This window comes from Ixodes scapularis, unplaced genomic scaffold (assembly GCF_016920785.2).
Source record: "Ixodes scapularis isolate PalLabHiFi unplaced genomic scaffold, ASM1692078v2 PGA_scaffold3__209_contigs__length_174095766, whole genome shotgun sequence".
Lineage (NCBI taxonomy): Eukaryota > Metazoa > Arthropoda > Arachnida > Ixodida > Ixodidae > Ixodes > Ixodes scapularis.
In genome coordinates, this window is record NW_024609868.1 from 48,559,608 (window position 1) to 48,586,035 (window position 26,428).

The 26,428-nt window shown below is 48.1% G+C and overlaps 1 protein-coding gene across 1 annotated transcript in view; it reads left to right on the top strand.

Moving 5' to 3' along the window:
- The window catches only part of LOC120841968, a 30,149-nt gene extending 18,276 nt beyond the window's left edge, over positions 1–11,873 (top strand). Inside the window, exon 5 of the mRNA XM_040212962.2 lies at positions 11,742–11,873. Coding sequence (XP_040068896.2) covers positions 11,742–11,873 — 132 coding nt within the window. The remainder of the gene's footprint in view (positions 1–11,741) is intronic.
- The last annotated feature ends 14,555 nt before the right edge of the window (positions 11,874–26,428 follow it).

Sequence of the window (26,428 nt, forward strand, 5' to 3'; positions counted from 1 at the left end):
CACGGACGGGTCGGGCCCTCGGCTCACCCCGAGGTGCTGCGCTACGCCCACCGCACCGAAGTGCGGGAGCGACGCGTCCCTTCAGTGCCGACAACCCCAGGCGCGCCAGCAACACCAGGCCAACCATCGGTCTCCGGTTTCAGCGCCCACTTCCGGGCCCTGGCAACCACCGAATCGGCGGTGGACCGTGCGACCCTCGTGGCGCACCCCTTCCTACGCGATCTCCCGCAAGTTCCCGAAGACCTAGCCGCAGACCTGCACGAGCCCCCCAACCCCGAAGAGGTGCTCCTTGCCCTGTCAAGAATGAAAACTGGGTCCGCGCCGGGCCCAGATGGGTTTCCCGCCGAATTCTACCGTACCTTCTGGGACGTGCTGGGCAACTATATCTGTGCCGTGCTCCGGGAATTTTTCACGGAGCACCGCCTTCCAGAGTCGTTCCGCCGAGGCAGAATCATTCTTCTGCCTAAGGAGGGAGGAGACCCCAACGACCCGGGCGCGTGGCGTCCCATCACGCTACTCAACGCAAGCTACAAGCTGCTAGCGTCGATCATCACGCAGCGCCTCCACGGCTTGCTCCCGTACGTGGTGACACCCCACCAGACGTGCTCGATCGTCGGCCGCAGCATTCAGACCCTAACATCCCTGACGAGGGACATGGTGCAATACACGAACGCTCGGCAAGCCAGAGGCCTGATCGCCTCCCTCGACCAAGCGAAGGCTTTCGACCGGGTGGAGCACCCGTTCCTCCTGGCCGTGCTCACCGCTTTCGGCATTCCCCCTGAAGGGGTTCGACTCTTCGAGATGCTCTACAGTGACATGAAGAGCGACCTCTATCTAAACGGCGGTGTGACGGCCAGCTTCCCCGTCACCCGGGGGGTCCGCCAGGGTTGCCCACTCTCGCCGCTGCTCTTCGTCCTTACCCTGGAGCCCTTCCTAGCCAACGTCGAAAGGACCCCCCAGGTCCGCGGACTCTCCCTGCCCGGAAACGGCGAGGTGAAGGTGTCGGCATACGCCGACGACATTACACTGTACCTGCGGGACACCGACGACCTCGGAGCGGCTCTCCGGATCTTCGAGACCTACGGTTCTCTCTCCGGAGCGAGGTTGAATGAGCAGAAGAGCGCGGTGCTGTGGGTTAACCGACCGCCTGACCCCTCTTCACCGATCCCGGCAAAAACTTCGGTCACGATCCTTGGTGTCACTTACCGCTCGTCAGGAGTCTCGGCGGACATGTGGACGCGCCTGGCGCGCGACATCGGGGAGAAAGTGGACTCTGCTCGCACCTACGCCCTTCCCCTGGCCGAGCGCAGGTACCTAGCCTACTCTGTCTTCTGTGGACGCCTCTGGTATCTGGCGCAAACGGCGCTCCCGACCTCACGTTTCATTCGACCGGTGAAAAGCGCGCTCTACAGCTTCTTCTGGTCAGAGAAGACGGAGCTGGTCACTCGGCCGGTTGTCTGCCTCCCGCGCGAGCGTGGAGGGTGGGGCTTTCCCAGTGTTGACATCGCACCCGCAGTACTCCAACTCAAGACCATGCTGAAGATATTGCGCGATGAGCACGGCCCAGCCCGATCCCTCGCGCTCTACTTCGTGGGGCACTCCCGGCGAGAACTGGGAGTCGAGTCGCCGAGCTCACCCGGCCCCTGTGCCGAAACCCCGCCGTCTGACTACCGAAGGGCAATACAGCTCTTCAAACGTCTCAAAGAGCGGGCACCCCAGCTGGACGTAGTGGAGACACCGACGGCTCGTCTCACAGAGGTCCTCCTGGAGCCGCAGATTTCGGCAACGCAGGTGGAGCTCGGAGACTCTTTCTCCTGGTCCCGCCTCACTTCTTCGTATCTCCCGGGGCACCTACGGGACTTCGAATGGCAGCACGGTTGGGGCGTCCTCCCCAGCGGAGACCGCTTGCTCCGCTGGGGCGTGTCGCGCACGGACGAGTGCCCTAACTGTGGGAATCGCGAAACGAATGTGCACGCGGTGAAGGAGTGCGTTGTGGCGCGGACGTTCTGGCGCGTCATCCGCACCAGCTTCCGCGGTTTGGGCGTAGGACTTTACCTGCTGCGCGGGAGATGCCCTCCGGGCGTCTTCGTCCGTCTCCTCCTCGCCGCGGCCGAGTACGTGCTGTGGAGGAACCGGTGCTGCGCGGTGAGACAGGCGCGTCGATCGCGTGCTCTTTGGCCCCTCCTGTGGCGGCTCCGGCGGGAGCTCGTGGGACACCTCGAGGAGCAACTGTTTTTCCTCGGAGAACAAGAGTTCCTCAGGCGCTGGTCCTGCCGGTACCTGAGCGTTCGCGACTCGCGGATTGAACTCCGCTTCAGGTACCTGGACAACCTCTAGGTCCCTGAGTTCAGAGCGGTGCCGTTGGGGGCGCGGGCGTGGGTGTGCGGCTCTGGGATGACGCTTCGGCCGCGTGAGTGATCGCGCGGACGGGGACACCTCGGGGTGTGCGCCTTCGAACTTGTGCGTGTGGCTCCGCGGCAAAGACCCGCCAACTGTACAGACACTGGTTCGCGCATATATATGTACACAGTGTTCTTAATCTCTGCGCGTCTCTTACAAAATCCTGTCCACAGTGTTGCAAATAAATTTTCTAATTAGGCCGTTTCGTCTACGTTGTCAGCGGCGCCATGACACCCGCATCGCCGGCCCAGCCTACGAAGGCATGTACGTTCGATGTTTCCTGCCCGCCCGGCGCGTCGGTGGATTCTATCTTCGACGCGGCGGCGGCCATTGTCGGCACTGCCGAATTGTTCTCCGTGCAGCATCTGGGAGGCAGCAACTTTCAGATGTCTGTTACATCGTCATCGGCCATGAGCCGAATCGTCAACGCCGGGGCTCTGACCATCGGCGGAACAAGCGTCCCCATCGTCCCGGTAGGCCCGCAAGTAACGTCGATTACGTGCCTGTACCTACCGATTTATGTCAGAAACGAAGCCCTCGCCGCCGCCCTGTCGCTTTACGGGAAGGTTCTGGATATTCGCTTCGGCGTCTACCAGGACCACCCCAACCTCCGGACGGGTACCCGCTACATCCGAATGGAGATGAAGGAGTCTACCCCGGTGCCGAACTTCCTCCGCGTCTCCGGTCATCGGGCCACCTTCGACTACCGCGGTCTCAAGAGAGTCTGCCGACGCTGCCAGCAGGAGGGTCACCTGAAGGCGGCCTGTAACGTGCCCTACTGTGCCCGCTGCGCCGCCTTCGGCCACGACACCGTCGGCTGCGCGGCCGGCTGCGGACGCTGCGGAGCGGCCCACGCCACGGTGGACTGCACCCAGCGTCGCAGCTACTCAGCCGTGGCCGGCTGCGGCCAGGACGACTTCCCGGCCTTGACTCCGGCGTCCCAGACTCCGAAGTCCCAGGGCAGGCCTCCTACCACCCCTACTCCCCCTCCTGCGGCGACGGCCGCCACCCAAGGGTCCGGTGACACGCCTGCCCCCGCCGAGCCCCCAGTGACGACCCCGTCCGAGCTCGCCCCGACATCGCAACAGTCGAAGTCGGCAAGCGCCACCGACGCGAATTCGAACGCGCCACAGGACGCCGCCGAGGCCGCGCTTTCGAATGCGGTCCAGACAGCATCTGTGCACGCGCCCACTCCTACCAGTCCCGGCTCAGAGGAAGTACTGGTGAAGGAGGAACCCCCGCGAACGCCGGAACTCTGCCCCAGCCCGCTTCCCAGCTGGAGCGACATCACGGAGGACTCTGCCTCATCGTCGGACGACCGCCTCGTCATCGACGAGGTTGCCCACGACAAAGACAGCGCTCTGCCGCGCGGCCGAGATCGTCGCCGCGGCACCTCCGAGGAACTCCGAAAAACCTGCAGCCGCAGTCGCAGCCCGCATGGCGGTGGCGAAGACGGGAAGCGAGATCTTTCCAGCAGTGGCGAATCAGGGTCCCTAGGATCCACTCCAGCATCGGCAGCGGCTCCCAAGCGGTTGCGGAAGGACCTCGTCGCGCTGTCTGAAAACTCGTGCATCACATCCGATACATCCACGGACTAGCAGTGAACACAACGACCCCCCCCCCCCCCTCCATCCCCTTTTCGCGCAACTGCGAGTCATCACCCTGAACGTTCAGGGCTTCCGCAGCGTGACAAAACAGATCGAGGTCATCCAGTTCGCCCGAACCGCCCGTTGCGACCTCCTGTTCCTGCAAGAAACGAACTTCCACAGGCAGCGCGACGTGGACCTCTTCAAGCAGCGATATGGGGTGGATTGTTTCTTTTCATACTCCACTACACGGAGCTCGGGGGTGGGGGTCATTATCTTTAACCGCTCGCTCCTCCGTCTCAGCGCGTGCTGCTTTGACCCCGACGGGCGGTACATCGCTTTTGATTTCTTCGTGGACGGCACGCGCTTTCGTGCTGTGGGCGTGTACGCTCCAGCCCAGCGTTCGCAATCCCCGGCTTTCTTCAAGAGCCTGGACGTCCATCTGCTCGACGCTCGCCACTGCCTGCTCCTCGGCGACTTCAACTGCGTCGTCGATTCCCGGCGCGATGTCAGGGGCCCAGGCTACGGACGCACCACGTGGAACGCCGGCGAGCTGATACGCCTGATGCGACACTTCGACCTAGTGGACTGCTCTACTCTGCTCCATGGCACCGCTTTCGAGCATACCTGGCAACGAGGAAACTCGAGCAGTCGCCTGGACAGGTGTTACATCTCCGAGTTTCTGAGCCCCTCTGTCACCGCCTGCTGCGCAATGAACTTCCCTCCCTCCACTACGTACATCTCCGACCACCGTCCGGTACTCGTAGAGCTCCGCTTCAGCAGCAAAGCCAGTTCTCAACGCACCTGGCGTCTCGACACCCGACTGCTGCGAGACAAAACAAGCCGTGACTGCCTGAGAGAAGCCTTGCGCCGGTCCCTCCATGGAGCGGCACCAGACCCCTTGACCTTTGACCGGCTTCAAGACAGCTGGCGGGTGGCGTGCGTGGCGGAGGGTCGTGCACTGCGTCGGCGTCACGCCGAGCAGCTCCGAGACACCTCTCTGCGAATTCGGATCGTGCGACGGGGCGGCGCGGGGACTCCGCTAATGCGGGGCTACCTGCAGCAGCTCCTCGACCGTTACCAGCGACAGCTACGACTTTGTACCAACGCAGCCACAGCCTACCACGGACGGATCGGGCCCTCGGCTCACCCCGAGGTGCTGCGCTACGCCCACCGCACCGAAGTGCGGGAGCGACGCGTCCCTTCAGTGCCGACAACCCCAGGCGCGCCAGCAACACCAGGCCAACCGTCGGTCTCCGGTTTCAGCGCCCACTTCCGGGCCCTGGCAACCACCGAATCGGCGGTGGACCGTGCGACCCTCGTGGCGCACCCCTTCCTGCGCGATCTCCCGCAAGTTCCCGAAGACCTAGCCGCACACCTGCACGAGCCCCCCAACCCCGAAGAGGTGCTCCTTGCCCTGACAAGAATGTAAACTGGGTCCGCGCCGGGCCCAGATGGGTTTCCCGCCGAATTCTACCGTACCTTCTGGGACGTGCTGGGCAACTATATCTGTGCCGTGCTCTGGGAATTTTTCACGGAGCACCGCCTTCCAGAGTCGTTCCGCCGAGGCAGAATCATTCTTCTGCCTAAGGAGGGAGGAGACCCCAAAGACCCGGGCGCGTGGCGTCCCATCACGCTACTCAACGCAAGCTACAAGCTGCTAGCGTCGATCATCATGCAGCGCCTCCACGGCATGCTCCCGGACGTGGTGACACCCCACCAAACGTGCTCGATCGTCGGCCGCAGCATTCAGACCCTGACATCCCTGACGAGGGACGTGGTGCAGTACACGAACGCTCGCCAAGCCAGAGGCCTGATCGCCTCCCTCGACCAGGCGAAAGCTTTCGACCGGGTGGAGCACCCGTTCCTCCTGGCCGTGCTCACCGCTTTCGGTATTCCCCCTGAAGGGGTTCGACTCTTCGAGACGCTCTACAGTGACATGAAGAGCGACCTCTATCTAAACGGCGGTGTGACGGCCAGCTTCCCCGTCACCCGGGGGGTCCGCCAGGGTTGCCCGCTCTCGCCGCTGCTCTTCGTCCTTACCCTGGAGCCCTTCCTAGCCAACGTCGAAAGGACCCCCCAGGTCCGCGGACTCTCCCTGCCCGGAAACGGCGAGGTGAAGGTGTCGGCATACGCCGACGACATTACACTGTACCTGCGGGACACCGACGACCTCGGAGCGGCTCTCCGGATCTTCGAGACCTACGGGTCTCTCTCCGGAGCGAGGCTGAATGAGCAGAAGAGCGCGGTGCTGTGGGTTAACCGACCGCCTGACCCCTCTTCACCGATCCCGGCAAAGACTTCGGTCACGATCCTTGGTGTCACCTACCGCTCGTCAGGAGTCTCGGCGGACATGTGGACGCGCCTGGCGCGCGACATCGGGGAGAAAGTGGACTCTGCTCGCACCTACGCCCTTCCACTGGCCGAGCGCAGGTACCTAGCCTACTCTGTCTTCTGTGGACGCCTCTGGTATCTGGCGCAAACGGCGCTCCCGACCTCACGTTTCATCCGACCGGTGAAAAGCGCGCTCTACAGCTTCTTCTGGTCAGAGAAGACGGAGCTGGTCACTCGGCCGGTTGTCTGCCTCCCGCGCGAGCGTGGAGGGTGGGGCTTCCCCTGTGTCGACATCGCACCCGCAGTACTCCAACTCAAGACCATGCTGAAGATATTGCGCGATGAGCACGGCCCAGCCCGATCCTTCGCGCTCTACTTCGTGGGGCACTCCCGCCGAGAACTGGGAGTCGAGTCGCCGAGCTCACCGGGCCCCTGTGCCGAAACCCCGCCGCCTGACTACCGAAGAGCAATCCAGCTCTTCAAACGTCTCAAAGAGCGGGCACCCCAGCTGGACGTAGTGGAGACACCGACGGCTCGTCTCACCGAGGTCCTCCTGGAGCCGCAGATTTCGGCAACGCAGGTGGAGCTCGGAGACTCTTTCTCCTGGTCCCGCCTCACTTCTTCGTATCTCCCGGGGCACCTACGGGACTTCGAATGGCAGCACGGCTGGGGCGTCCTTCCCAGCGGAGACCGCTTGCTCCGCTGGGGCGTGTCGCGCACGGACGAGTGCCCTAACTGTGGGAATCGCGAAACGAATGTGCACGCGGTGAAGGAGTGCGTTGTGGCGCGGACGTTCTGGCGCGTCATCCGCACCAGCTTCCACGGTTTGGGCGTAGGACTTTATCTGCTGCGCGGGAGATGCCCTCCGGGCGTCTTCGTCCGTCTCCTCCTCGCCGCGGCCGAGTACGTGCTGTGGAGGAACCGGTGCTGCGCGGTGAGACAGGCGCGTCGATCGCGTGCTCTTTGGCCCCTCCTGTGGCGGCTCCGGCGGGAGCTCGTAGGACACCTCGAGGAGCAACTGTTTTTCCTCGGAGAACAGGAGTTCCTCAGGCGCTGGTCCTGCCGGTACCTGAGCGTTCGCGACTCGCGGATTGAACTCCGCTTCAGGTACCTGGACAACCTCTAGGCCCCTGAGTTCAGAGCGGTGCCGTTGGGGGCGCGGGCGCGGGTGTGCGGCTCCGGGGTGACGCTCCGGCCGCGCGAGTGATCGCGCGGACGGGGACACCTCGGGGTGTGCGCCTTCGAACGTGTGCGTGTGGCTCCGCGGCAAAGACCCGCCAACTGTACAGACACTGGTTCGCGCATATATATGTGTACACAGTGTTCTTAACCTCTGCGCGTCTCATACAAAATCCTGTCCACAGTGTTGCAAATAAATTTTCTAATTAGGCCGATTAGCCAATCGCCTTGCGAGGTTTTGGTCGTCTGTATGTTAGTATCCGTTTGTGTCCGGCTAGCAGGTAGGGAAGGCAATGGCGCTACTTTCCCAGGATCCAGTGACTTTAATCCAGATTACCTGTCCAACAGGCGTTTACATGGAAATGTGCACAGCATTTTTTTGTTTTTTTCTAGTTCCTACACTTGAAATGTCGAATTATTTGTGGCCTTGTTCAAGTTTTAGAGGCCCGTTACTCTCAAGTTTTGAGCAGCGTTCCAGGCGAGGAGATGGAATATTTTGGCTCGCGTTTCGAACGTCCGCCATTACGCTTCCTTACTACAGTTTTTTCGAACTCCGCTTCATTATACGTGCCATCATTGCCGAGGCTACAAGGGCGAGCTCCAAGCTTTCAGTGTGTGAGTCAAGCGCGCGCGGTCTTGCAGTGCATGCGAGTATCGTTCAGGGGGACGTGCCTTTGCAAGCTTCGGCTTCGCTATCACGTAAAGTGAAGCCTCTACCTCGTGGAGTGAAACACACGTGCTCGCAGAAGCTATGAAAGAAAGCAATACAAATATCAAAGCTAAAGGAACGTTTAATGGGACGCCGTGGCCTCAAGCTGCATTTTTTTTAACGTTTTGTTATTGCACGTTTAGAGATGCCGAGATATGCTTGTATTTGAACATGGCATGTGCAAAATCGAACGTTACAGCGCCACGTAGATGGTGCAGTGAGCATAACATGGTCGCGTCTTGAGGACGCGCTCGCGCCACCTGCCCCAGAGCAACGAGTGTAATATTTCCAATAGGCTTACGCGGAATGTGAGGCATGCTCAATTTGGTATGCGCTGCAATACCCTACACCGTAACGAAAATATGAAATAACCTCGAAAGAAATGAGATTCCCGGGGCGGCCTCACGTGGACTGCCCACGTAGGCCCATTATGGCCCCCACGAGCGGTGCTGCCCACAGGTCCTCTGTGGACCCCACGAGAAGTGCCCATGTGGGCTGCCCAAGTAAGTCCCTTGTGGGTCCCCCGGTGCGGCTCAGGTGAACTGCCCAAGCGGGCCCCACTTGGGCCCGACTTGCAAAACCGACGTGGGACCCACGTGGGCTGCCCAAGTGGGACCCACGTCGGCCCCCTTTTAGAGCCAACCTTGTGCTAGGTCCCTTGACAGAAGCCTAGGTAGGCTGCCCAAGTAGACCCCCCATGGGTACCACGAGGGCAACCCATGTGGGCTGCCCCAGTGGGGCAGCCCACATGGGTCCGCCTCGTGCAATTATTATATCGAGCGTTTGGAGATCGAATCGGTATCTGTCAAGCGTTCGAACGCCCATTAAAATATCAAACGTGTCAAAGCATCCACGGCTGAGCTGGCAAGCTTGCTCTCGTAGTGGAGTAAACAAAGTAACTTGCCGTAAATAAGACTGTTATCGGGGAAGCTCAGAAGTTGAGGAATTTTGGAAAAGTTCTATATTGACGGCGGTTTTACAGGTGAAAGCAAACGCGCAGCAAAGCATTCAAGCTTGTCGTCTGCTAAACCCAACTCATCGAAACCGCCGCCAGCTCCGCGGTAGCTCTAGCTAATTCCTGTCTCATAAGGCTGCACTACCTTTTTTCGGCCAGCGGAGTCACTCTTATGTTTAGCCACAAAACGTTTATCTATAAAAACTGTGAGGGCTGTCAGTTTTAATGTTTGTGCACAAGCTATTTGACAGGCTTCTCGAAAAGAAGCCAGAAAGGTTCTGTGCCGACAACCGCTTAGAAACAGGGGAAGCGGCACTTTTCCCTCGTATTCCCCTGTCCCTTGCATTATAAAGGTTGAGAGTGACAGCCCTTAGAGTTCTTATAAATAAATGTTTTGTGGTCAAGAGTGGCACCACCGGCAGCCATCGCTTGGTGTCAACTGATTGCTGCCGGTGGTGCCACTCGGCCTGCAGAAAGACAAGCCTCGATCTCGATCCAGCCTACCACAATAGTGAACGGTAGTTACAGGCAGCGACAACTCCGGGAACTGCATGACTGCACGTATCGGTTCAGGCGGAGTCACGCGAGGGCCTGTGGTGCCATCTGAGAGTGCTATTTCGTAGTAGCTATATAAATCAACTATCATGTTTTGATTCTTCGCTAAAGGGCGGCGCTGTTATCCTATTTCGTTTAAAGCCCCTGTATACGGAAAAGTAGCGACATCCTTTGAAGAATGCCGCCTGCTATCTTGGAGCAATCCAGGCGGCGCTACCGTCGACGCGCGAGCGCGAAAGAGCAAAAGATAGCAATAAAAGTGTGCATGAGGGACGAGAAGGGAGAAGGAATGCCTATTCTGTCGGAGTGCAGTGCATGCTATGAGCTCATGCCGCCAATCAAATAACGCCGACAGTGCAACGTCACGGCTTTCATTGCCTTTCTTTGAGCACATTCTTCGCGGCTGACAGACCGTGACAGTGCGCTTTTAGCCTGTGTCCATGTACTTCCGTGTCTTCAAGCCTTTGACTGCGCTCTGACTCAAGTATAGGAAGGCCGTCTGCTATCTTGGAGCGTTCCAGGCGGCGCTACAGTCGACGCACGGGTGCGAAAAAGCAAAACATAAAGATAAAAGGTGTGCGCGTCAGAGGAGGAGGGGGAAGATGTCGCTACCTTTCTTATTGAGGGGCCTTAATTTCGTTTGGTTTTGGGGGGACACGAGCGGTCCGGGTTTATAAGTTTCCCGACTGAGTGTTTTAGTAACGTCGGGATGCAATATATAGCAGCTACCTCTGAGCATGCGCTGTGATGTATACCTATAGTTGGCTTGCAGCGCCCCACGTTGAATGGTGCGCATTCTTTTTTCTGGGACTGAAACGGCGTATCCAGTCCGGCCGTGACTGCAGACTACGTCGAAATGCAATGCTGCAGAGAAGCACCGCAAAATACAGTGCAGTTTTTTTTTTTTATTTCGTCTGGCAATTTTTTGTTTTAATAGCCGCCTAGATTTCATGGGATAGTTTGAGATGGGCCAGCTAACTACTGGTAACCAGGTCAAATAATAATAAAAAGTCGGTCGAAGGCTGCGTTCTTTAATATGCGTTTTGAAAAAAATAAATACAATTCAATAACACCAGCATCTGCCTTTATTGTTTGGTCTTATTTGCAGAATATTTAAAAAAAATAGAGATGCTTAAATAGAGACAAAATAGTGACTTCACCCTGCGCCGTGCCCCTACCTTTTGTAGTTTGTCTACCGGGTGTCCCAAATAGCGGCCAGGCTCTTTAAATCGACCGCGAAAATCGGTTTCTTAACCTATCGCGTTCCGATATTGTACAGTGTTGGCCACAGGTGGTAAATTTTTTCTATAAAATTTGCAAAGAGTGAGCTTAACTGTGGAAAAAAAGAAAAAAAAAAGAAGAAAAAGACTTCACTCTTATGAAAACGCAGCGAAGCCACCGGTCTTCAAACCATAAGGCACCCTATGGCTTCAAGACCAGTCAGTGGCTTCACTGCGTTTTCATAAAAGTTAAGCCTTTTCTTCTTTTACTTTTTCCTCAGGTAAGCTCACTCTTTGCGAATTTTATAGAAAAGATGCACCTTCTGGTGGCCAACGCTGTACAATATCGGAACGCGAGAGGTTAAGAAACCGATTTTTGCGGTCGATGTAAAGAGGCTGGCCGCTGTTTGAGACACAAGGTAGTTCCAGGCTTCTATTCTCAATTTAGACAAATCATCCATTCGAAAGTTTATAATTAAATCTGTCAGTCGTAACAAGCTGTTCGAAGTATATACGTACCTAATGAAAAGAAGTCATCATAAAAATCTAGAAATTGCTTGCCAATTTTCGTATTTATGAAAAAAAGTAACAATGACGGGGTAATAATTTTTAACCGTGCACTTAACGGGACAACCAAGAGGTGTACGCACAAACTGAGTTATTATTGTGTAAAACAAATTCGTGGGTTAAATAGAAAAATTTAAATAAAAAAAGGCAACTGCATGTGTAATTTTATTCGCTAATCCGCATCGGTAAAGTTACAATGTTACGCTAGTCATACTAAAAAAGAAATTGTTTTCTAGACAGAGAGTTTGACAAAAAAATACAACGACGAAGCACAAAATGCTGGTATAGCATGCACAGCAGACATAACCGGATGGACCATCCAACCCCCACCCATGACTGCACCTTCCCGAGGGCGAGGTCCACGCTGAATATTGATCGTTCAGATGAACGAAGGAAGGACACGGCTCTGCAATCCCTTCACATTTCTCCCTAAGCATGCAAAGGATATGAGTGTTTTCTTCTCGAAATCTATAAACGAATAAAAATAAAATTACAAACACGAGTTTTTTAGTTGCTCCCAATTACTTCTGAACACTTTTAAAGCATGAATAGCTTCAAATAATTAATTTATTTAGAGTACTAAGGACTAAGGGGCAATCTGAAACTTTGTTGTTGTCTTTGTTTTCTTCCACTGTCGTCAGCGATAACCTCCTATTTTCGACTTCGATGGAGTTTCTAATCCGAAATATTCATATATGCTTTTTGATATTTATTAAAAATATTAAAAAGTGGAAGCTCGTTATACATCTATATTCCGATTTTATTTGTGTACGCGGGCATATCTGCTATGGTTCATCGTTTGTTGATAAACCGGCTGCCTTCGGGCAAACACCAGCGCATACTTGGATATCGCAGGCATGCCATGTGACCAACATGGCATGCCTGCGATACCATGTGACAACCGAAAAGACGAGTTTTTGCGATCTGGTGGAAAATATTTCTTCCGTTTCCCGAAGACCAAACAAACGTGAGTAACTGATTAAATTACTGCAGCATGCAAATTAAACTGGAAGAGCTATCCAAGTCTGGCTTCTAAATCGCCACTGACGCCTCAATAAACGATTATGGCAACTACACATACAGGGTGTCAAAAAAAAAATGTACACAGTTTTTTTTTTTTTGCAAAAATAAGTTAGGCATTGCCGAACGCCAATACTTCGCCCAAAGGTTGCGCTAGAGGTCACAACCGGATGCCAAAGTTTCAGCCCGATCCGATAACTTAATCAAAAGTTATAAGTGATTTTCTGAAAATTTCAGTGGGAAAATGGCGTCCGACGGAGTGTTCGAATACATGGGGCTCCATGGGCGCCAGAAACCGAAAACGGCAAAAATGGGTTCCATTTTCCCATTAAAAGTTTAAGAAAATCACTGTTAACTTTTGATTAAGGTATCTGATCGGGCTGAATCTTTGGTATCTGGTTGTGACCACTAGCGCTACTTTTGGGCGGAGAAGGGGCGTTCGGCGATGCCCAGTTTATTTCTGCGGTGAAAAATACCCTGTAATTTTTTGTGATACCCTGTAGATTGCGGAGAACTTCAAGAACGTCAGACCAGATGCACAACTGAACACCCAGTGCTATGTAGCCTGGTGGGCAGCCAGTCTGATCTGTAATCATGCTTGCCAAGTCCAACTGCAATCAGAAACATGGAACACCACGAAATACATTTTGTTAACGAAAAAATAGTCAGATTGCAGGCGAGCTGGTGTAAGTTAAACATTATTGCAAACCTGAGCCTGGGGAAGAAAAGAGAACACAACAGAAGGTAGAAAAAGAGGAGGCAACGTCTCAACATTGAGACGTCGCCTCCTCTTTTCCTACCTTCTGTTGTGTCCTCTTTTCTGCCCCAGTCTCAGGTTTACAATCAGGTACATTTTGTTGTTGAACAAGCAATATTCGCGAGCGAAAATGACGCCATCCTCCGACTTCGCTCATCACCTGGCCGGTAACATCAGCCCTGTCTTCGACACTCAATGCATTGATATATTGCACCAGAGAAGAGTTCAGCTGAAGGCAGACTTGAGGCCGCTGATCGACGCTCGAAACAAAAGCACGGTGTGCAAAGCTTGCCTAAACACGTACGTACAGAAGTACTTAAAAGTACTTTTGAACTGCTTCGTCAAGCCAGCAAAGCATAAACCTGCCAAGGTCTCTGGGAAAAGAAATGCGAAAGCAAAAAAGGTCACGCACTGATTGCACGTGCCAGAATGCAGCGTGCGACTCTTATTTAACGGACAGTGTAAGTTGGACTACGTTATCCCTTTCACTTCTTTTCTTCTTAGGTCCTAGCAACACTGCGAAAGCAAATAAACAAACGTGTAACAAGCAGCTGAAAACAAAAAAGTGAACTCTTTTCTTTTTTGATTAGTTTCGTCGTGTTGCTTCCGCTTTGTTTGTTGTCATCTCAGCACCGACGGCTCTGTAACTACCTGCGCAACGATAGTCTTCGTTAAAGGAGTTTCATTGTTGGGTGACTTGTATCTTTGTATCGTGAGCTAACTTTGTTTTATTCGCCGTTATTTGGGGACTGTTCCGGATTTCTTTTTATTTTCGCCTGGGATGAGGAACTTATTTTTCCAGCCAAGTTCGGAAAATGTTTTCACGATCATTTTTCTCGTTGCATTTTGCTTTTGTTATGCTGCAGTGGCTCGTGCGCTTGCACTGGTAATCTTGACATGTTGTTTGCACACGCTTTAATTATCACTTACTCATGTAAAACATTGTGACCACGCAATTTGTAACGAATCAACAGTAACCTCTTACGGCGTAGTTCGAGTAGCTAAACGCCCTGTTTCTGCTTCCCAGATACGCTTCAAACCCGTGTGATCCCCTGAGTGGCGTTTGAGACCGCTAAATAAACTGCTCTATTTTTGTTTCTGCGCGTGTTGTTCTTTGAATGTCGTTGTAGTTGCGATCAGTGGATGCCGCTTTTCAAGCAGACTGGCCGCTATGAATTGTTTCATCTCTCGGGGTGATTAAACGAGGCTCGCAAAGCTCGAGGACGTCGCGGAGCCTACACTTTTTGATTCCGTCGTCTGCTTCCGTAGACTGCATGTCCACTGAGGCGCCACTGTCGCGGTCGCCGCCGCTCCAACGGGTTTTCGGAGGAGTTTAAAATATTGGCGAAGCTATTAGATGGTATTTGCCTCGACTCTTTGCGTGGGAGCCAAACACGACAACCGTTCAGCCACGGACGCGCTGCCTACTTAGCGAGCTGCGCGCGGGGCAATATTACAAAATATACGTTGCTGAGAACACGAGAACACATCAAACATAATATATTTTATATTATTGCATTATTACCCTAGCAAAAATAACGGTTTGAAATCAGTCCGGAAAGTGAAATCCGGACTAAGATCAAACCGGAGTCACACCGGAGAGGTGGCTTCCGGTTCGCACAAACCGTGAATTTTCATATCCGGTTCAAAGTCAAATTGGAGGAATTCCGGAGAGGCGAATTCCGGTTCGCTCATACCGTGATTTTCCTAATCCGGTTCAAAGTCAAAGTGGAGGAATTCCGGACACGCAAATTCCGGTTCGCTCTAACCGTGAATTTCCTAATCCGGTTCAAAGTCAAATTGGACGAATTCCGGACAGACAGATTCCAGTTCGCGCAAACCGTGATTTTCCCAATCCGCTTCAAAGTCAAATTGAAAGAATTCCAGACAGTCAAATTCCGGTTCACACAAACCGTGATTTTCCTAAATGGTTCGATCAAACCGTGATTTTTGGAGTCCGGTTCAAAGTACAATTGAAGGAATTCCAGACACACAATATGCGGTTCGAACAAACCATTTTTTGTCAAATTCGGTTAAAAGGCAAATTGGACAAAGTCTAGACTGAAAATATCCGCTTTGCACAAACCATACTTTGCCATATCTTGTTCCAAAGAAAATCGGATCAGCCGCTTGATGCCGAAGACTTTCATGCGTATGGTTGAAACATCAAGTTGCAAACAATCCATCCCGATACCGTACGTGCGGGCTGCTGCGTCGATCAAAGCTCAGACCGCAGAAGACAGCCAGCTGATATGCGGTGCCAAAAAGGAGACATCACGGCGATTTTTGTGCCAGTCATTGCCATCTGATTCCATCTAGAATTTTTATGCACTCTGCAATACTTATTCATTATTATGCTTAAACAACGTTTTGGTATTTTTTAGTTATTTTTTAAATAATTGCTTGATAACTGTCAAATAATTTTTTTATATAATTTTCTCCACATAAAAACAAAAAAAAAACAAGAACTAATTCGATGCCACAGCTAGATGTACACACAATCGGGAAGTGTCATTTCAGTATCTTTGACAACTTTTCTGCGGTCTCCTTGTTTATGCCTGCATGCTGAACATTCTATTATGGTGCACATGCAGGCAATTTTAGGGGCTTTTATCAATTTAGGTACGCAAAGCAGGGATTTAAACCGTAACCGAAACCGAAAACCATTTAGGAACGAAAATTTTCAGTAACCGTAACAGAAACAAAATTGTCATTTGAAATTAAAAAAAAAACACGTAACCGTAAGCGTAACCGTAAAGTATTTACCGGTAACTGGTTTTAACCAATATTAGCCGAAAAATAAAAAAATAAAAAAAATTCTCATGTATGACTTGGAGGACGGATCTTGAAATATTGTGGCAATTTGACAGAGTTACTTTCAGCGAGTGGTGCATCTGGTAATACGATTTCCGTTCAATCTAACTTTAGGATTAAGGATACTTGGTTGGAATCATTAGTCGTGCTTATAATAAAAAAAGTCTATTTCTAAATCTATGACGCTCCTACATCGCTACATGTGTCAGTACGTGTCGCCTTCAGTGTAATAACTAATAAGTTAGAATTCTCAGATGTCCATCCAATTCGGTTCTATCAAAACCACAAATGTTCCTGACATGCAGTAGCCAATATGAAGAAACGAAGTAAATTGACTGTCATGCAGAGCTGGCGGAAAAGAAAACATAGTATTCATTTAGTCTGAAACGTCGCTAGTAACGATTTTGAGACAACACAGAAAGAAAAAAACAATGTGACCGGTTTGACATTGGCGTTAAGTGTATGTTTCATATTAACCGTGATCCAGAGTTTATCTGAACAGAAAACAATCACAAAAATTAAAAATTATTTTGTGAAGTGAAAGCTAATATATCCTTTGATGGCCAGTATTTACATGGAAGTTCAGTGACTGGCCGGCATCGGCGCTTTGGTGTTCAAGCTGGCGAGCCCCGTCATGGAAGATCCGTTTACTGACCGGCATCGTTTTTTGTTTTTTTCTCTCGTCCTTTTCACTATGAAGTCAAGTCATTGAGATTCTGACAAACTGTGGCAATTCATGGATAGCGAGTGGAAATGTTTGCGTTAATCAATCCTTCCTAAATGACTGCCGACGCTAGGGTATTTTATCCCAGCATGGCAAGGTGCTGACGTGTTTTATCGCGAAAACGCAAGAAAAAGCAACACGGTGAAGAAAATTAGCTGCAGAGGATTTGAGAATGTGACCGCCTACGCCACGAAAAATAAATTTTACAACGCTGAACATCACTTTTTTCATGAAGCTAGTTTAATTTGATGTACTATACTTAGGGTCCGGTGGTATACGCAGGCGTTTGGCCCTGATAAAAACTAAAAACGGTATAACGGAGCCTAAAAATGAAGAAAAAAAAAAAAACGTGGCATGATTGAGCACGCGCTTTGAGTTACAAAAACAATAATAAACATTACTTTCCAGAGACTAGAAAAGTAAGAGATGTGTTTATTGCTTATGACGCTACGAAATTGAGTGCGAAAATATGCTATTTCAGACAGGAATCAACTGCTTTCTGTGGTAGTTACGATTATCTAACAGAAATATTTCGAACGTTCCCATAGCCAAACGGTATCTGTTGCTTTGATAAATTATGTTATACGACATACCGCTCCAGAGGATCGCGAATATAAAAACTTATTTCTTTAACGCAAAAAAGCGAGAAACACCACTGCATTGTGGATGTTCACACTGCCGGGTTTGTGAATGTGACCCCTTGACGCTACGAAAAATAATTGTTACAACGTTGAACGATGCCGTTTCTGAAAGATAGTTTAATTATCCGTGCTGCACTTGAACCTCAGGAATAAAAACGTGTCTAGGCCTAATAAAAAAGTAAAACTGCGGAGCGCAACCTGTATAAATAAAACCTGGCGGCACGCGGGGGATAGCACTGATCTACGAGAACAAATTAAATACTACTTTCCGGAAGTCAGAATATTAAGAGATGTGCTTAATTAATACGTAGCGCGCTATGAGCTCAGCTAAATTACTGCCTTAAAATGACGGTATTTTTGATTCGACAGCGGGTGAAGAGGGCCGCTTTCAGACAAACTTCAGCTGCATTACTGTGGCAGTTTTACCACTTACACATTTTCCCATTTTGCTCGCAATATGCTCATTATTATTACATTTCTTTCTTCTTTGAAAGGGCTTGTACTGTTTGCCTACGGTTATGAATTATCCCGGCAAAACAAGACGGCCACGGTTTGTGCTTTGCAACAATTCAAACTTAGGCTCGCACTTTTTGTTTTCACCTTGTCCGTGATTATTACCCTAAAGAACGGTGCCGACGACTGCAAAAATATAGAAAATATTTAAAATAATAAAATCTAATACAGAAAGGTGAGAAAAAGAATATTAAAAAATATAAAAACTAATACAAGAAGGTGAGAAACAATATTTTAAATAATAAAAACTAATGCAAAAAGGCGAGAAAAAAAATATTTAAAGTAATAAAAACTAATACAAAAGGTAAAAAAAGATTTAAAATAATGAAAACCAATACAAAAAAAAAAACATAAGAAAAGAGTGTTTTCCGGTATTCGAACCAACGTCCGCACGCTCTGCAAGATAGCGCGTTAGCAAACTAGGCTAAAGTTGCCCGGTTATCCAAGGGTGTGTTCTGGAAAGATACATGTCTACTGAAGTCGTTTCGAACCGTTGTACTTACTTTCGTATTTAATATTTTCTACATATACAGGACTTATTCATAATATTATGGCAATAATGACGTCTGCAATAATTTATTATTGCTGTGTCTTATATGAGTTTTATAATGCGGTTTGCTTATCCTTTTATTTGAAACGTTTTGAAGATACGAAAACAATCTCATCGAATCAACAGCCTATGTTTCGCACGGTTTGCCGGCCGTATCGGCCGTGTGCGTTTGAATGCCTGCGTTCGCGACCGGATAACGGTTAAATTTCCCGATTAGTCGTGATGCGTGGAGTTTGCCTTAATTTCAAACGTGTCCGAAAAAGACGGAAGCGACTGTGAGAAGTGGAACTTCGTCAAATCGGCTCAACAGCGAAGATCATGGCACGGGAACCGAAGTAAGTTTGTTTCTTTGTTTGTTAGGGCTAGCTTATTTCCTGCGTTCAGAAAGCTTGTTATTGTCTGTAGATCGCTTGCTTTTACCAGTATTATTAATTGTGCGTGAATGGTGTTATGCGAGGCTGTTTTTCTTCTTTTTTCCCCGATGCAGAGACTACTCGCTCAAGGTTCATCAGTAGCGGCGGAACTCTTTGGGAGACGGGGGGTGCGTGGGTGGGGGTCAAAGCGGATGGGGGAGGATTGCCTCCCTAAAGGCCGGGTCCATATCACAAGAGCGAATGACATTTTAGCGAACGGCGACATTTGAGCGAATGATCGTTTTAGCGAATAACGGGGGCGCGCGTTAACCCATCCGTCGCGCTGCGCTTTACGCCGCTTCGCGGCGACAGTCTGCGGCAACTCATTACAAAAATATAAACTCACTTGGCCCACCCGAAAACGCCGCTTCGCGGCGTCCGGCTATTCGCTAAAGTGTCGTTCGATGAAACGTGGGCGTTCGCTAAAACGTCATTCGATCAAGTGAGTGCCTCCCGCCGATGACGCCATTGCATGCGGAGAGCTGGACCCGACAAAAAGCTTTCTGTGTAAGTCCTTTGTGTTTTTACTCTTTTTTTTTGTTTGTGTGTTCGTTGTTTCACTTTTTCTTATGATTTAGTCCGGGTTTCTGTTACTTATGTGTTCATTATCTATTAATTTTTTTCTTTATTAAGTTTTAGTTAAAAATATGATGCCCCCGTCATTTTCCAGTCCGGGAAACGGTGGTGACCTCGTCGTGTTCAAGGAGCAGTAATGAACTTTTCATCTTGTATTGCTTCCGGCGAACAATGGTGTCTGTGCGTGTGTGTGTGTGCGACGTGTTGGTCACAAGGGATGATTTCGGGACTGAACGGAAAAACAAGGCCAGCGAGGAGCGACTGGGGGCTTTGAACATCGCACGGTGCAAGGAAGGACTTCAACGACGAGGCTAGCAAGCAAGCCCATGTCAAAACTGCTGTGCTCGACCGGAGAGTTGAATCAGAACTTTACCCTGTGAGTAAGGATCAACGACTTTGGAACTTTCGTATAGTTTACAGCTTAATTGTCGCCTTCCTTTTGTTTTATTTTGATAGGAGTCTGTGTGCTATTACATTTTTAGTTTATTTTAATGGTTGTTCGTGTGATATTACTATTATTTTTTCTTGAACGGCGGAAGTGCTTGTTTGGAATTTTGGCGCTTTTATGTATAAAACTTTTTTTGCAAACCATATCTGTCTGCTCCCTCGACAACCAATCCCGCCAAAGGGCTGTGACTTTCAGACGTCGAATGATATGTTACAGTGTTTGCTAACTAGCGATCGCCTGCATTTGATTTTTGTAGCATACATATTTGTCGGAATTACAAATTTCGAACCAGGCCACAAAAGATTGGTCAGTGGCCTATTCTGCCGATGCATCTACGTAAACACACGTTTGGCAGTGTGGGATAGCAGTAAAATGTATATTTTGTGGATATTCATAGAAATGCATTATATGATCCCATGTCTGGACCTGAAAGTATGGTACCTGCCCCATGGCAATAATTTTAATGTAATGCTAGAAGGAGCATCACATGAAAATTGCTTTATATGAGGTGGGTACCCTATTTGCCAGGCCCAAACACGGGATAATATAAAGCAGTCTATATATGGTATATAAGGAATTGGGCAGATGTGGTCACATCTGCCCAATTCCTTATATATCCATATCTGTATTTTCATTATAAGTCTAGATATGACATTTTTGTAAGGGATGGCTTGTAGCATCAGCTGCAGTACATCGGAAGGTGAAACAGTAGGTGTGTCACTCTATTAAACTACTTCTATTATATTCAGGTGTTGCCTGATACGGTTTAATATACGGTTAGACCCACTCCGGTGAAGCTCTACAGATTGGCCAGATACGGTTCAGCTTCCGCTTCGACCAATTACGGTTGGGTTTCCGGACTGGGTATTTCCGGTTCATTTACGGTTTCTAGAAATCCGGTTTGCTTAGGGTCCCATATGACGGATTAAAATTCCGGATTCATTCCGGTTTATTTTTAAACCGTTTTTTTTGGTAGGGTAAGGTTTATATTTTGTTTTGTTTGTATATTCAGGTCGTATAAGGGCAACATAAATCGCTTGCATTTACAGCAAAACATTTTACCGAATGAAGAAAAAAAAACAGTTAGTACGTGTCTCGAATGGCCTTATTGGACTTGCTTCTGGTCATGTGACGGTTCAAGCGTCCTGTGTTTACAAAAGTTCGGCAGCCAACGGTGACGACACTATTCCGATGCAGGTCAAGTCAATTTAGACTAAAATTATATTGATTGCGGTTCGAAAAAAGAAAGAAGCTTAAATAACAAAAATAGGATAGAATTTCTTGGCTCAGGTGTTCAGATTGAGAACTAGTTGACTGTACTATAAGGTTACGATCACAATTATCTTCTCCTCGTGCAAGGTTATGTTTTTCGTTACAGCGCACCGCTTCCCACAGCCCCTATAGTAAGACAAGCATATAAATACTGGGTGAAATAAGGAGACGGCAGGCTCTTTAAATCGACCGGAAAATTCGGTTTCTTAACCTATCGCGCTACGACTTTGTGCAGCATTGCCCACAGCTGGTGCATTTTTTTTTGCAAAATTTGCAAAGAGCGAATTTACCCGAGGAAAAAGTAAAGAAAGAAAAAGGCTTAGCTCCTATTAGCGTGGCTAGAGAGTTGGGTGTGTCGAACGCGCCGGCTCTCCTATGCATCGCCGCGGCCGGTTTGGAAAATCACCGTCAGGGGCGCTCTACTCAGCGTTTATGCTAGGCGCGCGCAGCTGGCGCAGTGATTTCCGTGCGGCAAGGCGGGTAGCGACGAGTTCACGCCCGCTTTCATCTGTTCTTCAGCGCTCGTGTGAATTTATTTCAACCGTTCCTGCATGCCCGTCCGTCAGGTGACACGTGGAGACTATGGACGTTGAACCGTCAACCTCCGGCGTAAAGGAAAAGCAGCGAGCGAAGCACTGCTTCGTTCCAGGATGCACGACAGGCTACAGGTCTGCAAAAGAAAAACACACGTTGTTCCCCGTCCCAAAGGACCCAGTTCTCTTCTCCTCACTGGGACAGGAATATTCCGAGGGGAGACACGCATCTCCAGGAAAACTCCGGGGTGTGCGCACTTCACTTCGACGAGCGGTACATCGAGCGATACTTCGCTAAAATATAGCTCGATGTTCGAGATATCTCTGTATCAGTGGTGTTTTGGGGTTAATAATAATAATAATAATAATAATAATAATAATAATAATAATAATAATAATAATAATTATTATTATTATTATTATTATTATTATTATTCTCTCTGAACCTGTCGGTGATTGTGATGTTATCATATATTATTTTAAGAAGGTATATTCGTTGTTGTGGTAGTCTTCCTACTCTGCGTTCGGACCCTGTGTTCCGTTCTTTCCTTGTTGTGTATATCGTATCTTTGTGTCAGCTTGCGTTATATGTATAATTAATAATAATTAATAATAATTGTTTATTGCTACCATCATAGAAAAGTATCTTTTACTCAATGTTTTGAGTTTTTTATGTTTTTTTCCTACTTTTTTGTAGTGTGTAAGTTTCGGTGTGCCAGCACCAAGACCGCATGGTCGTTCCTGGACACCTAATAAAAATTATTCTTGATTCTTGATTCTTGATTCTTGATTATTATTATTGTTATTATTATAATGTCTGTCTTTGTGCGGCTGAGGATTTTGAAAGCGAAGGTTGATTCTTTTTTACTCCGGTTATTTATTTATTCAGTTTGCCAACATGCTTTCGAACATGCTTTTGTTGTTTCTTTTTTCATCTTTTATTGTTTTCAATATGATTTATGCCGACGCAACAATTTATACTCTCGAATCTTAGTTCTGCGTTTGAGATGTGTGTTTGCCCATTTGCTTTTCCTCTTATGCTGTTATACATTTCTTTGTTCATGAGAAGCGCTCTGTTGGGTTTTTATTTCTTACGTCATTAGTCATTTGTTTCGTGAGCTGCACTTCAGCTCCAAGACACCGTGTATGGTAGTCTGCATGTAACTTTTTGAATGTTTCTATGTACCACATTTCTACGCCACTGCCGGGTCCAGTCATACAAGCCGTTTTTGGCTTCGACGGACCCGCATACATGTATTGATCATGCAAAAGAGATGCAATAAAAATTATTATTATTATTATTATTATTATTATTAAAAAATAATAATAATAATAATAATAATTTTATTTCGCATATCTTCAATACAGAATAAAGTAACGGGTCTGTCGAAGACAGTGGAGGCTTGAGGGACAGAACCCAACAAGTCAAATGACACAAATTGCAAAGAAGTCCTAGGAACACATAGGGAGCAAAAAGCTGACAGTAATTTCAGTCAAATAATCAGTCAAAATAACAGTGGAAAAATTAAAAAAAAAACACACACACAACGAGCAGTCATGAACAGAACTCTACAACAGAATTACACTGAGAAATAGTTCAACAATTTTTTTCAATTTTCTCTTAGTGGTAGCTTTAAAAAAGGAATCAGGGAGTCTATTAAATATATATGGCACATAGTAGGAACGGAATCGTTTACCATATCTCGTATAACACCGGGGGGTTATGAAACGCTCTGAGCTACGCAAATTCCTGCTAGACACAAGGGGATTCTTGAAATCATTACACCAAAAATGAGAGATCACAACACATTGAAGATGGAGTGAACGAAAGTTCGGCAACTGTAAAGCCTCGAAGATGTCTGAATCTAATGGAAGATCGAAATGATACCCAACACTTTTTAACAAACTTTTAAGAATTCTGTCAATTTTTGTTTTCCAAGTTTCTGCTTGGATAATAATAATAATAATAATAATAATAATAATAATAATAATAAATTTGTTTGTACATTATGGGTGCAGTGATGAAGCAAGGCCGGTTCGTCAAAGCCTTCAAGGGGTTGTGTGACTGAACCATGGTAGCACTGGTGACGAAATATTCTAAAAAAAAAACGAAAAGAAAACAGTGGAGGATTTGAGCAAAATGACGTCAGTTGTCACGATAAAAAAAGAACAATCACAAAAACTGAAAGTCACACTGGAGTCACGTGAAAGTCACACGAATGTCACATGAAAGTCGCAGGAAGGTTGCACCCACAAGCCGAAAGCTTTTGTCATGGACGCGTGTGTTATTAACAAATAAAAAAAAAATAAAAATAGAAAAAATATTTTAAGATGCAGAACAGCATCGACAACTCAATTAGCGTCGAAAGTAAGAATAAAATGGCTGAGGGAAAAAAAAAAACACTTATTAACCCAGAATGAAACTACGCCGCTTCCCCCCCCCCCCCCCCCCCCCTTTCCCTCCTCTTTCTCGCGATAGACAAAAATTATTTATGTAGCTCCTTCATTCCAATATACATGGCGTAGAGCTTTTTTAAGTTTCTTTTTGGACGTGATGTTTGAAAAATGAGGCGGGAGAGAGTTAAATATATGCGGAACATAAAATGAACGAATGTTTTTACCATACCGAGTGTAGCAACTGGGAACTAGGTATCGTGAAACCTTGCGCAACTGCCGTGAGACCGGGTGATGCGTTTTAAATTCATCATTCCAGTTGTGATTGAGTACCACTGTTTCCAAGAACAAAGATCAAAAATCGGGCATTAAAAGCATTTGAAAAAAATTTAAATTGGAGGACGTAAGATTATAGCATACATTTCTTAGAATTCCCTTCAAGATGCTGTTCACCTTTGTTTGCCACAAGTTCGAGCATTGGCCAAAAATAGTTATACCATCGCGTAATTTGCTGTAAGCTAAAGAATAGGCAATATGCTTGCGAACACCAAGAGGCATAAATGTTTTGATATGATAAAGCAAACAGGAAACACTCCTTAGTTGTGAACATACTTTTGTAAGATGAGAGTTCCATGATAGGTCTGAATTTAAGAGTATTCCAAGGTATTTTACGGTGTCTGAATAAGGAATTTGATCACAATGGCAGAGGATACATTCTGATGTGTGTAAGAAAAAAGGAACATTTAAAGAAATAACTTTTAGAGGATTGTGAAAGCAGACGAGTTTCGTCTTAGAGATGTTTATATCAAGTAGATTGCGATTAAACCATTCCATTAGTTGATTTGAAGAACGTTGGAGCATCTCTATTGATTTTGGATAAGAGAGGTGTCGTGTAAGTAACAAAGTGTCATCAGCGTACTGGTATAGAATGCAGTCGGAAACAGCAGTGCACATATCATTGACATGGATATTGAACAATAGTGGTGAAAGGATAGACCCCTGTGGGACCCCAGATTTCAAAAATATTTTAGAGCTATGCACGCCGTTCACCGAAACCATTTGTGAGCGGTCAGATAAGAAGCTCTCTAATAGCAACAAGAAAGGACCACGGAAACCTATAGCTGAAAGCTTTTTGAGTAAAATGGAGTGACTAACTGTATCAAATGCCTTTGATACGTCAAGAAAGCACGCGCATGTACATAAGTTGTGTTCAAAGCCATAATTTATGTCGTCCGAAAGAGCATCCAGGAGAGGTTGTGTGCCTCGACCGGCAATAAAGCCATACTGATTTGGAGACATTAAGTTGTGTTTGTCTATAAAGGAAGACATGGTGATAAAAATAAATTTCTCTAATATTTTAGCTAGACATGGCAAAATGGAAATAGGCCGATAGTTTTCAACCTTACTACGACATCCTCCCTTCAAGATAGGTGTAACAACCGCGATTTTTAGATCATCAGGTAATAATAATAATAATAATAATAATAATAATCAATCAATGTTTTTATTGAAGTGCCCAGGAACAACCTTGCGGTCTTAGTACAGGTGCACTCAGGAAACATGAAAAACAACACTACACACAACAAACAAACAGTAAGCAATAAAACACTTAAAAAAGATCACATATGTCACATAAACTCGCTAGGCTATACCACCACGATAGCGAAAGGAAAGGAAAGCGAGAGTATAAAAATTGGTTCTGAGCAACTTTATCAGGTGCAAAAAATGGGAAGCCAAATTTAGGTGAGGAACTTTAGCGCTCTGATGAACTCCGGTGTGTTATTGTTAAATATATCAATAGAGTCTGTAAAAGAGGAATTGTAGGTGTGCCCAATTCTCGACACGGGGTAGTGAAGATTAGTTACGGGAGCATTGTAGAAGGATGCATTTTGCCTTGTAGTTTTTACGGGAATTTTCAAACGCACATTTGATATCAATGATGTGCAGTCAGTGATGCCATGAATAAGTTTGTACAGAAATAGGATGTCGGCATGTTCTCTCCTACGCCGCAGTGTGGGCAATGCCAAGCTATGTTGGACTGGAACTGCTGGATCATCGTTTGAGGTGGACGCATTGCGCGACGAGCAACGATGTCTGTAGATACATAAGAACTTATTCTGAACACGTTCGATTCTAGCCGAGGTTGTCGCGCAGATTCCATTCCATACAACAGAGGCATACTCGACGTGTGGTCGACATAAAGCACTGTACAGTGTCACAAAAGTACTAGGGTTATTAAACTCTTTAGTAATGCGGCACGTGATACCA